Source organism: Erinaceus europaeus, chromosome 13, assembly GCF_950295315.1.
Source record: "Erinaceus europaeus chromosome 13, mEriEur2.1, whole genome shotgun sequence".
Taxonomy (NCBI): Eukaryota; Metazoa; Chordata; class Mammalia; order Eulipotyphla; family Erinaceidae; genus Erinaceus; species Erinaceus europaeus.
In genome coordinates this window covers 60,089,689-60,102,996 of record NC_080174.1, presented here as the reverse complement: position 1 = coordinate 60,102,996, position 13,308 = coordinate 60,089,689, and the positions used below count along the sequence as shown (strand labels likewise).

The 13,308-nt window shown below is 42.8% G+C and overlaps 2 protein-coding genes across 3 annotated transcripts in view; both read right to left on the bottom strand.

Moving 5' to 3' along the window:
• Window positions 1-13,308, bottom strand: part of PIK3R3 (phosphoinositide-3-kinase regulatory subunit 3) — a 127,603-nt gene that overhangs the window by 70,636 nt on the left and 43,659 nt on the right. Inside the window, exon 1 of one of the 2 annotated variants that reach the window (XM_007521377.3) lies at window positions 6,080-7,212. The exons of the other annotated variant lie outside the window; for it this stretch is intronic. Coding sequence (XP_007521439.1) covers window positions 6,080-6,185 — 106 coding nt within the window. The 5' untranslated portion in view covers window positions 6,186-7,212. Of the gene's footprint in view, window positions 1-6,079; window positions 7,213-13,308 lie in introns of those variants that run through there. 2 annotated transcript variants of the gene reach the window in all.
• The window catches only part of IPP (intracisternal A particle-promoted polypeptide), a 365,210-nt gene that overhangs the window by 317,308 nt on the left and 34,594 nt on the right, over window positions 1-13,308 (bottom strand). The window lies entirely within an intron of this gene.

Genomic DNA, 13,308 nt, shown 5'->3' with positions numbered 1-13,308 from the left:
GTCTCTATCCAATAAATAAAAATAATTTTTAAAAAATTTAAAAGATCTATTTATTAATGAGGAGAGTGCCAGAGCATCACTCTTGTACATGCACTGCCAAAAATTGAACATAGGACTTCATGCTTGAGGGCCCAACATTTTATTCAATGCACTGTCTCCCTATTGCCCTAAATCATTTTTAGGAATACAGTGGCTGGGAACCATTGGGGATGTGAAGGCACATAGATGGGTGCAGTGTGGAACTATACACCCTCTAATCTCATAATCTTGTAAACCAATGAAAATTTTTACAAAATATATGTGATTGAGGAGATGGCTCAACTGGTGAACCACTAAACTTGCATAACTGAGGTTTCCTGTTCAGTCCCCAGCACTACATGTACCAGAATGGTGCTCTGGCTCTCTCTGGAACTTGTTTTCTCTCTCTTTCTCTCTCTCTCTCTCAAATGTAATAAGCAAAATGAATCTGAGAGAAAGAATACTAGGGAGCAAGGGAGATTGCTCAGCAGTACAGCATAGAACTCTCATGTGTAAAATCCCAAATTCAATCCCCAGCACCATATAGGAGAGAGATCAGTGGCACTATTGCTCTTTATTTCTCTCTCATATAAAAGAACATTTTAAATCTAAAAGAATATAAAAAGAGTGTTGAACTGGGCTGGGGAGACAGACAGCATAATGGTTATGCAAAAGCCTTTCAAACCTGAGGCTCTGAGGTCCCAGGTTCAATCCCCAGCACCACCATAAGCCAGAACTGAGCAGTGTACTAGTCTCTTCCTCTCATGGTATCTTTCCCTCTGTATCTACACTCTTTCTCATTAAAATAAATTAAAACGATAGTATTAAAAAATTTAAAAAAGAGTGTTGATTACAAAGTATTGAAAATCACTTTTCTAGACTCTCCTATATATGTTTTGGAAACAATTACAACTTTCTTTTTTTAATATTTATTTATTCCCTTATTGTTGCCCTTTTTTATTGCTGTAGTTATTATTGTTGTCTGTCTTCATTGTTGGATAGGACAGAGAGAAATGGAGAGAGGAGGGGAAGACAGAGAGGAGGAGAGAAAGATAAGACACCTGCAGATCTGCTTCACCGCTTGTGGAGGCTGAACCAGGATCCTTACATCAGTCCTTGTGCTTTGCTCCACATGCGCTTACCTCACTGCGCTACCTCCTGACTCCCCCAACAACTTTATTTTTCTAACTACTACTAAAGAGATACTACCGACTTAAGTACTTCAGAAAATAGTCCTAATAAAAACAAAAAACTCACAATCTTAAAAAAAGAATTATATCTATGTTTTAAAAATTATTTATTACACTTCCCAAAATAAAAGTAGTAAAGGTGACAAGACTAAAGTTCAAACCAATAGTGTTACTTTCTATAAGCTATGGGCATGAGTATGAATAATCACTTGTGTATTGGTAATCCTCCAAAAGCTTTAATTTACTAAAGTTAAGTTCTTGTGAAAGGCCTCTCTAGCAACTGTTCTGCTGTGAACAAATCCTAATTTCCAAATCACCGTAGGATTAATGAAGAAATTTATAAGCAATTTCTTGTACCACAATATTTTTTAAAGGGTTCATTTATTTTAATGAGAGAAACAACAATAGAATCACTATAGTTTATCAGGTGCTAGGAATCAAACTCAGAACTTCACACTTGCATTCAACCTATACCACAATCTTAACATTTCCAAAATAAAAACTTTCATCTTTTATCTAAACAGTTCAGTATTTCTATAGCTGCTGGGAAAAACATACAGACTAAAAACTCAAACTTGTATTTGGATCCAATCCTTTTAAAAAATTTTTTTAAAGATTTTTATTTATTTATTAATGAGAAAGATAGGAGGAGAGAGAAAAAGAGCCAGACATCACTCTGGTACATGTGCTGCTGGGGACTGAACTCAGGACCTCATGCGTGAGAGTCTAGTTTCTTAGCCACTGTGCCACCTCCTGGACCACTTTAATGTTTTTTTTTTTTGTTTGTTTGCTTGTTTTTTCCTCCAGGGTTACTGCTGGGGCTCCTTGCCTGCGCCACAACTCCACTGCTCCTGGAAGCTATTTTTTTCCCTTTTGTTGCCCTTGTTTTTTATTGGTATTATGGTTATTATTGTTGTTGATATTGATGTCACTATTGTTGGATAGGACAGAGAGAAATGCAGAGAGGAGGGGAAGACAGACGGGGAAAGAAAGGCACCTGCAGACTTGCTTCACCGCTTATGAAGCGACTCAAGCCAGGGGCTCGAACTAGGATCCTTACGTTGTTCCTTGCACTTTGTGCCACTGTGCACGCTTAACCCACTGCACTACTGCCCGACCTCCTTGTACCCAATCTTTACAATCACTAAATCATGGTACCTGTAACAATACATGCAGTTACTAAATACCTTTAGGATGCACAGTAATGATAGTTATTTTTTAAAGACAGGTTGTAGGGAAATGCTTTTTTTTAAAAAAGTCCGAGATTATTGGAAGAGAAATAGATAATTATTTATGGTTCAGTACAAAATTAAGATCAGGTCCATAATTTTTTAAAAAACTTTAAAAATTTTTAAAAACTTTTTTATTTATTTATTTTCCCTTTTGTTGCCCTTGTTTTTTATTGTTGTTGTAGTTATTATTGTTATTGATGTCGTCTTTGTTAGCTAGGTCAGGGAGAAATGGAGAGAGATGGGGAAGACAGAAAGGAGGAGAGAAAGACAGATACCTGCAGACCTGCTTCACCACCTGTGAAGTGACTCCCCTACAGGTGGGGAGCCAGGGGCTCCAGCTGGGTTCCTTACGCTGGTCCTTGTGCTTCGCACCACATGTGCTTAACCCGCTGTGCTATCGCCCAACTCCCCAGGCCCATATTTTTAAAGTGATGTTAATAGTATACCAAAAGGCACTAAGTCAATAAATGTCTAATTCAAAAGTTATTTATTTAGCCGTAGGCCACTGCAATAGCCAAGGAATAAGATGATCAAGAATCTTAAGTAGAAAAAGCCCTTAAAGGCAATAAGGAAATAGTGTTCCTAAGCTATTTAATTCAACACATATTTATTAAAGTATCTATCATTCACAAGAAGACCCGAGCAAGCTAAGAAGCTCATAATCTGATGGGAAGACAATTCCATAGAGGAAAGTACATATAAAAATGAATAGGATACTCTAGAGAGAATGCAAGAAGTTCTATATGAGAAGTGCTACGGGGCCGGGCGGTAGCTCACCTGGTTAAGAGCACAGTTCTCAAGGACCCAGGTTCAAGTCCCCACCTGCAGGGTGAAAGCTTCATGAGTGGTGAAGCAGGGCTGCAGGTGTATCTGTCTCTTTCTCTCTATCTCTCCCCATCCCCTCAATTTCTGGCTGTTTCTATCCAATAAATAAAGATAATAAAATTTTTTTTAAAAGATGTGCTAGAACAGGGAAGGAAGAAAGGGGTATCTTATAACAGAAGGGATCAAGGAACATAAATCCTAGCAAAGAAGGCATATAATCTGGGCTCTAGACATGCAGTATATGATTTTAATAGTTACTAGGAGTGAAAGACCACAACATGAAAACAGAAAACATGAATTCAAGGAACAGAATGTATGAAGTATCTTTTCTAGAACTTGTGATAGACTCCAGAAGAAGACAAGACTGAAAAATTAGGTTGAAAACAAAAGTAGGATTTATATGATAAGCAATCTGTGTCTTTTTGTTTTAAAAGTAGGCAAAGGGAAAGCATCAAGTGGTCTTTAAAGTCATTGGAAAATTTACCACTGAAAGGTGACTCATCAAAAGATACTTTAACAAAACTGTAAACTAGACAATGTAGAAACAGGGGAGAACAGTTAAACTCTATCTTATCCAGGCAGAAAATAATGTGAATTTGATTTGGACTAGAGCTCAGAAAAAGATAGATAACAAGATATGCTCCTATCTTTCACTGGTAATTTACCTAACTTAAATGTTTCAAAAACTTAATTCATCACACAAAACAAACTGGTGCTCATATTGTCTTCATTAAGCCCCATTCATTTCATAGACAGTATTTCAGCATATTCAAGTACTTCCTTTTTATAAAAACTGTTAGCAGTAACTAACCATATCTGACACCAACGCTACAAAATGGGTAATAAAGAACAGCATATATATAATTTCAATATTCTGAGAAGAATCTCTGTATGAAAAAAAGCATCCAAGGATGAATATTTCAAACACAAAAGTTTGTGTCCATGAAACACACAAAGTTTGGATTAAAATTTTCTATATAACCTTATAGAGCCCCAATCAACTAAATAGTTACACTATCCAACTTCTCTTATAATCATTTTTGATCAACTCTACTCAACTTGGTCAGTATCCTTCTACTAGGCCTATATTTTCTAAACATTAGTGCCTTCTTCATTTCCTCCCCTCCTCCCTACTCATCTCTCCGCCCAACAAATTCTCTTTGTATGTCTGCAAGGCAAGATACGATACGGTACAATTTTAAGGCAGTTGAACTATATATTTTGCATATTACCAGAAATTGAGAAATACTAACCTTACTTTTTACAGACAATCAATCCATGGTATGCTAAATTTCCATTTACATGAATGACAAATGCATCTGGTAGAAATGATGCTTTACCATTAAGAGGAAACAAAGGGGAGAAATATACACAATAGATGGATGGCAAATCTTATAAACTTTGTAAAACACTGAAAAGCTGCACCTGAATTGCAGTCGCAATTATAAAAGCAAATATAAGGACTCTGAAAATGAAGGGAAAAAAATTATCCTATGTGATCACTGAGAGTGAAAAAGGTTGTTTCAGTATTAGTAATGGTTTTAATCTAGCATCATTTAACATTCTGTGGCTAATTAAAACACAAAGGGTTACTCAGTGTTCACAAGGACATGGGAAATAATTCTATATGCATCCTATAAGACTTCATTACGGTTGCATGGGTTCAAATCCTTTCAAAGGCTTCCAAAAACAGTCTTATAATAATTGATATTTCCCAATGGCACAGTCCATACAGGCTTAGCTAAAACACATTTTTAAAAAGACATGACTTAATTCTCCAATAATAATAACAGTATGAATCACAAAGATCTTCTATGCAAAATTATATAAAGCACTGTGGCAAAATCTGGCAGCTAATAATCTTACAATGGGTAGGCTTTAAAGAAAAAAAAATTACTCAACTTTCTCAATTTTTTCTTCCTTTCCCTTTCTCACTAGATGCACAAAATGTCTGTAAGGGTGTTAGACAAAGCTCTAAAGTGAAAATACAGTGTGTGTATACTTTACATTATGTGTGTTCCAACCCATCACATACATGTACTTATCACATATATTAACAGACAAGAAAGATTCCTCCTTTTTTAAACACTTAATAATTTAAGTCACATTAAACCCTAAGTTAAAATCACCACAAATCAAAGAGCAATAAAATACTGCATGGAGATTACTCTCACATATTCTCTCTCTCCCTCTCCCTCTCTCTCCCCGACTACATTCTAAGATGAAAAATCTCAGATTAAGGTCATGACTGAATCAAAATGCCCCATCCCTGAAAATCACTAACCGGCATTATTTAGTTTCGGTAAGAGGTGGGGAAGGAGGGGATGTCCTGAAATGAATAATTACACAGGCAACCTAGTTCCAGAAGTTAACGAAGGTAAAACACAACGAACTAAATGAAGCAGACGAATGAAATGACAAGCTTTAAAGAATTCCCCCAAGGGGAAAACTGACTTCAAGACTGGGATATAAAAAGCATCTTAAGCAGGTAGAAGAATCTTTAACGAAACACACACACACACACACACGGGGAGGGGGCAAAAACCTGAACTACTCGCAAAGGTAAAGAAGTCCAAGAAGCAGGTCTACCCCCACCCCACCCCACCCCACCCCCACAGGACAATGGGATCGGGTGCTCGCTGCAAACTTTAAACGTGTAAATCAGAAGCAGTTCTACTGCAGCTCTAACTGCAAAATCTGCCCCACATCCCAAACCTAGCGCACCCAGGAAGACTTCTGTCCTGCAAACATCACCAAGGTTTTGTTAAAACATAAATTAGACCCATCACAATTTTTTTTTTCTCTCCCAAGTACCTGGAGGATCCATTTCAATATAAAATATCAGTTCTGTCGAATAGGGCATCATCACCTCCCTCCAGTCTGCGTCATCGCGGTCCATACTCCACACCGTATTGTACATTGCGCTGTCAGGGGCCGGTCGTCAGGAGATATATAGAAAGCACATATATGTATATATAGATATAAAATTTTTTTTCTAAATCTGGTACTTAAAAATCCAAAAATAGATTATCTATAAAAGTCCCACACGGAGATGTATTTCAGGATTTCAACGGCCGGTACAAGTCCGGTCAACTACCAGGGCGAGGATGGGGTGCTCCCCCGGGTCCTCCTGTAAGCCCCAGCAAAACGCCCCTTCCACTCGCAAGTCACGGCTTCTCCTCCTCGGAGGGCTACAAAGAGGCTCGGGGCCGCGGAGGGCAGGGGTGCTAAAAAGCGGCTCCCCCAGCAGCCCTTCTACACAGAGGCTCTCCAAAGAGAAAAGCTCCCACCGCCTCCAAATCTTTCCGCGGAAGCCACTTTCGCGTCCTTCGAAGGAGGGAAAATGAAGGGGGTGGGGGAAAAGAAGATCAAGAAGAAAGAAAACGAACGCGTTGAGAGAACCGTGGAGAAGTGACAAAGGAAGGCATAAAAAAGGGGGGGTGGGTATTGCGTTCAAGTTTCGGGGTCCCACTGGTCTGCAGAGGACGATCCCCTCAGGAGCCGGGACTCAGGCTCCGTTCCGGGCGGGTTCGGAACCGAAGCTGCCGCAGCCTCGGATCGGGCGCGGGCCGCAGAGTCCAGGCAGCGCGGCTCAGCTGGGCGCTCGCGCCGGGACGTCACCGAGCCCGCCCGCCCGCACCGGGTCCCCTCACGCTCTGCCCTGACTCCAGCCACTAGAGTTTCATTTTAACTGCGCTGAGGGGGACACCCTCCCCCGCCCCCACGCTCCCCCGCTGAGGCGCCACCCAACCGTGCCGGGCGGGGGGGGGGGGACAGCCAGCATCATCCTGGCCCTTCTACGCTACTGTGCTTCCGCGGAGCGCCGACTCCATCGCGTTCCTATCAAAATGTTCAGAACTGCCCTCCAGCTCAGCTTTCGACTCTCCGCACCGCTGTCTAGGCCTTGGCTCCTTCATTTCCCATCTTCTTTCACCCTCCGCCTTAAGCAGAATGGTGCGGACCGGGCGCTGGCCACTCGCCAGGAGCCTGTGCCGGCGCACGCGAGCCAGGCTGGGAAGGGGGGAGGGAGGGGAGAAGGGAGAAGAGAGGAGAAGGTGGCTTGTGATTGGCTGATCCCGGTTGCCGGAGCCCGGAGCTTGCGTCTTTTGTCTGCCTTGCTCCAGCGAAGGAGCGGGAGACAACTGCGCGCCCCCAGCGGGCCAATCAGGAGCCAGCCGGCGCCGGCCGGTGAGGCGGCAATTGGTCAGAGCCTAGTTACTAAGCGGGACAAAGGCAGAAAGGGAAAGAAAAGAAGAGGAGGAAAAAAAAAAAAAAAGAAAGAGAGAAAGAAAAGAAAGAAAGCGCAAACGGCGGTTACTGACAGGCTGGGCGAGCGCTCGGAGGGCTCAAGCTGCCCGGAGACAGGCGGAGCTCCCGCTGAGGCTCGCTCTACCCGGACGAGTGAAGGGGGGGAAACCGACTGGTGCGAGACTCCTCTACCCAGAGACGCCGCGGGGAAAGGGGGCGGACCGAGGGCGCACGCGCTGTCACTTGGTGGGACGCGCGCCCTTCTGGTCCCTCAGTGGTCCTGGGGGCACGGTCCCTTCCCACAGACCGTTTCACTAGGCTAGGACAGCTCTCCCCAAGCCTTGGGATAAGTTGTCAAATAAAGCAAAGGTCCCCAACCCGGCTTGCAGGACCACTGATGCTTAGTGAGAGGATGCACCCAACCCCCCCCCCCGCCCCCCAACATACACACCCGCCGCCTGCAGCTCAGTTCAGGCTTCTCTCCACCACCACCACCACCACCACCACCACCACCACCACCACCACCACCCACCACCACCACCACCACCACCCACCACCACCCACCACCACCACCACCACCACCACCACCACCACCACCACCACCACCACCAGTTAGGCGTTTAGCAGGTCCTCTGCGCTTCCCACCCAAGGATTTTCGAACCCAAAGATCATTACCCACGCTTGAAATAAATACTGGGACATCGCTGCAGGCTGCCCCTACCCCCCTCCCCGGCTTAAGTTCTCAAGCGGGAAAGGGGATGTCTTGCAATTGCAGTACAGTGTGTGATTTCTGCGATAAATCACAGGTGTTTCCAGCCCCTCACCAAGGGAGAGTTCTGTTGCTCCAGTAAGAAAGAAAGTAAACAAAGAAAGCTGCACAAACACCCAACCCCCCCACCTTAAAAATTCGATGGACATCAGTATGAAAATGCTGTATATTTCCATGTATTTCAGTAACAGCTTGCTGAGGAACACTGAATATCCAAAAGCAGAACTGAGCCTTTTGAAGATTGTGCCTAGAATTGCCATCGTGCATACCCTACAATACCGTGTATGGAGGTCAAAAACTGCTCCATTTCCTCTTTACACAGGAATAACAAAGCCTAGTGTGTGTGTTGACAACCTGATTTAAACCCCAGCAAAACCTCCTAGCCTGAGCTAGGTGCCCGTGGAAGAGCTGCCACGTTTCAACCTCAACCTCCTAAAGTGGTTCTTCTTTCCTTATAAATGTGCTCCGACAGAGGTAGTTCCTGGGAGCACAGTTAAAATGTGTATGGACTAGGTTACAAAGAGCCAGTAAGAATGAAATGTAAAGGTATGAACGGAGGAAACATATCACGTTTATTATCTGCTTTCTTTGTCATTGAAATCCTAATATAATCCAGTAGCCAAATCGGGTTTGGAGCCCGGTACTTTAATTTAAATATTCTCAACTATTCCTCTATGGTAGTAGGAGATGCTGAGAGATCAACTCTAATTGTGGCTGGCTTCCCAGCAGTCTCTTCGCTTCACTGTATCTGGGAGCCAGAAGTACTCACATTTGATAGCTCAAAAGGCAGAACAATCAGTCAAGGGCAAGTGGTTTATTTTTGTTCACGGGTGTCCCTGTGCATTCCCAACAAAATGAGGGTGAAGAGAGGAAGTGTGGAAAAGATAATGGCTTTCAGATTTCCACAGCAGCTTTTGCCTGGGCCACTTTTCCTTGTTTCACAGCTAAAGTTTGAGGAGGTGTAGTTAAGAAGTAGCACAGAATAGTGCTTTAAAGACTGGCATACGGAGTAAGGCTGTGATTCAACCTTGCCACCTAATATTGTATGACCTAACTGTCCAACTTAAACATTTGAATAAGACCTCCAAAGAGTAATAGTATTATGTGCTCACCTATGTTCATAGCAGCACAATTCATAATAGCTAAAACCGGGAAGCAACCCAGGTGCCCAATAACAGAGGAGTGGCTGAGAAAGATGTGGTATATATACACAATGGAATACTACGCAGCTATTAAGAACAATGAACCTACCTTCTCTGACCCATCTTGGATGGAGCTAGAAGGAATTATGTTAAATGAGGTATGTCAGAAAGGTAAAGATGAGTATGGGATGATCCCACTCATCAACAGAAGTTGAGAAAGAAGAACAGAAAGGGAAACTAAAAGCAGGATCTGACTAAATCTAGGGTAGGGCACCAAAGTAAAAACCCTGTGGTGAGGGGGAGGGTGGACATTCAGCTTCCCAGGGCGGCAAGGAGAGCGGGGTGGGTGGGTGGGTGGGATGGGACACAGTCTTTTGGGGATGGGAATGGTTTTTATGTACACTCCTATTAAATTGTAGTCATATAAATCACTATTTAATTGATATGAGAGGGGAAAATTGATTGTATGTCTCGAACTTTTTAAAGCACAGACTGAGTCTTTTTAATACATAGGCTGAGTCTTTGATATGTTGACTCTCTCAAAAGCCTAGACCAGGGAGAACAGAAGCAACCAGTGTCACAGCTATATACAAGATGCTGGGTATTGTACAGCAAATCCTAACAAAGGGACTTTTCAAAGTTAACCCAATTACCAAATAATGTGATGATAACAATAACTATCCATTCTCTTCTTGAACCCTAAGACAGCAGGAACCTCACATTTCCACTATAGAGCCTGTATTTCCCCCAGTCCTGGAACCTTAGGATAGGGCCCACTTTCCTGCATGCTTCTCTCAATCCATATCAAATAATATTGCATCCGCCAGCCACAACCTAATCAACGCAACGAGTGCCACCTCAGCATGCCTCACTTCAGACTGTGTCCAGAGACTTCAGGTGTGGAATGACAACCCTTCAGCTTCATTACTCGGATGAGACCTTTCCTTTCATAGTATTCTCTAATTCCATTCCAGGTGGTTCACTTCCCAACAAAGTCCCAAAACCTAGATATAGACCAGGTCCCCTGAGATAGAGCATATGTTCACATGTATCCATAAACTAGGGCAAAATATATACCTAAAAGCAAAAGTACACAATAGTCTGCAGTGAATACCCCCCCAACACTTCATCTGCACTATTCCCGCCTTTAGGTCCATAATTGTTCAACAATTTGTTTGGCTTTGTATGTTAACTCTCTTTTCAGCCACCAGGTTCCAGATGCCAGCATGATGCCGACCAGACTTCTTTGGACAGACAACCCCACCAAAGTGTCCTGGAACCCAGCTTCCCCAGAGACCCACCCTACTAGGGAAAGAGAGAGGTAGACCAGGAGTATGGACCGACCAGTCAACACCCATGTTCAGCGGGGAAGCAATTACAGAAGCCAGACCTTCGACCTTCTGCAACCCACAATGACCTTGGGTCCATGCTCCCAGAGGGATAAAGAATGGGAAAGCTATTAGGGGAGGGGATGGGATACAGAGATCTGGTGGTGGGAATTGTGTGGAGTTGTATCCCCCTATCCTACGGTTTTGTTAATGTCTCCTTTTTTAAATAAATAAATTTTAAAAATAAAAAAGTAGTATTGCAAGGGATAATAATGAATCAAAGGAAAGCATATTTTCTTCAGATGGGCTTGAACCAGCACCTTAAAGTGGCAGCAAACACCTTTCACATGATATTAGCTTTACTTTCTTCCAGTTGAGAAATAGAAGTATGGTTCTGGCTGCTTGTCATGTCACCACACTGCCTCAGGCTTCTTGGCAAAGACAGAGAAAGTGAGGTCTGGTGTCCTGGAGCATTTCCATTCTAGAGAATTATATTTGGCCTGGGTGTGGATTAAATTCAGCTTTAAGAGCTCAAACTCCTGGGTCACAACCTGCTACTATGGGATTTGCACTTCCCACCCCCTTTGCCTCTCTCCTTTCTCTTTTTAATTTAAAGTAGTCTTTGGTAAATCACAAAATCTGTCCACCTTTATTTATATATCTGTGAAATAGGAGCTTGCCTTCAGATTTATGCAAGCTGCTTAGTTTATTATGAAATACTCAGGGAATTTTTTTTTTAATATGCCACTTAAGTACTTAGAATTAACAGTACCCTTCTGTAATTCCAAGTGGATAGGGTGTCCTTCACTTTTCACCCTGGTATGGCCTTGCATTGAAACTGTTCAACTAGGTTCCATTTTCCCCTCTTAATTTCAGAAATGGATGAAATATTTCTTCTGTACACTGAATATAGGGTATGATCTCAGAGCTCTCTGTTGCCAGCAGAATCAGCTTGGAACTCAGCCAAAAGTTCTTGGTGATTAAAGGTGCCATTTGAGCACACACTTTTTTAAGTGTTTGAAAATGGAAGCATGCTTTCCAGTATGATATTTCTTTTACCTTGCTTGGTATTTGTAGTGTTCTACCTGTCCTGGACATCTTCTGCATAACTTGAAGAATCACCATTGGGTTAATTATATTAGTCCAAGGCACTGAGAGATTATGACATTAGATGAATGACATGGAAGTGTCATTACTCCAGATGCCGCTTAGCTCCTGGGTTTTGTGGATAATGTTTGAGGGCTTCCTCAAATCTATCAGCACATTATGTAGATCTCTGCCTCATTTATCCCACTTTGGATCTTCCTTCAGCTTTAAGGGATTCTAGAAACACAGGTCTCTCTCCAGCTTAACACTTCCCCTCCCCCCTTGCTTTTGGTATCTACCCTTCAAGCAACACAGAGGCTACGTAGGTGGTAAGTGTGCCACTGCTGTAAAACTCCCCTCCATCAAGGCAACAGTTTCCAGCTCCACTCTCAACCAAGAGAGAGCAAATGAGGCCCAAATGACAGAAACAATGGTCCATGTTGTTTCACAAGAACAGGGCAGGCAGCTGGCGAGCTCCCTTACCTCATTTAATCTCCATAGCCCTGAGGATGAGAGCTGTATTTTTATTTTATTTTAATATTTTTTTTATTTATTTTTTATTTAAGAAAGGATTAATTAACAAAACCATAGGGTAGGAGGGGTACAACTCCACACAATTCCCACCGCCCAATCTCCATATCCCACCCCCTCCCCCGATAGCTTTCCCACTCTATCCCTCTGGGAGCATGGACCCAGGGTCATTGAGGGTTGCAGAAGGTAGAAGGTCTGGCTTCTGTAATTGCTTCCTCGCTGAACATGGGCGTTGACTGGTTGGTCCATACTCCCAGTCTGCCTCTCTCTTTCCCTAGTAGGATGGGTCTCTGGGGAAGCTGAGCTCCAGGACACATTGGTGGTGTCTTCAATCCAGGGAAGTCTGGCCGGCATCCTGATGACACCTGGAACCTGGTGACTGAAAAGAGAGTTAACATACAAAGCCAAACAAATTGTTGAGCAATCATGGACCCAAAGCTTGGAAAAGTGGAGAGGAAGTATTAGGGAGGTACTCACTGCAAACTCTAGTATACTTCTGCTTTCTTACTTTGGTGCCATACTCCAAACTCAGTCAATTTCTGCTTTGCGTTTCTACTTCTTTTTTTTTTTTTACATGCATAACATTCCCCAGATTCCCATTTAGCAATACAACCCCCACTATTTCATTCATCATTTTTCATGGACCTGTATTCTCCCCACCCACCCACCCACCCCAGAGTCTTTTACTTTGGTGTAATACTCCAATTCCATTTCAGGTTCGACTTGTGTTTTCTTTTCTAATCTTGTTTTTCAACTTCGGCCTGAGAGTGAGATCATCCCATATTCATCCTTCTGTTTCTGACTTATTTCACTCAACATGATTTTTTCAAGGTCCATCCAAGATCGGCTGAAAACGGTGAAGTCACCATTTTTTACAGCTGAGTAGTATTCCATTGTGTATATATACCACAACTTGCTCAGCCACTCATCTGTTGTTGG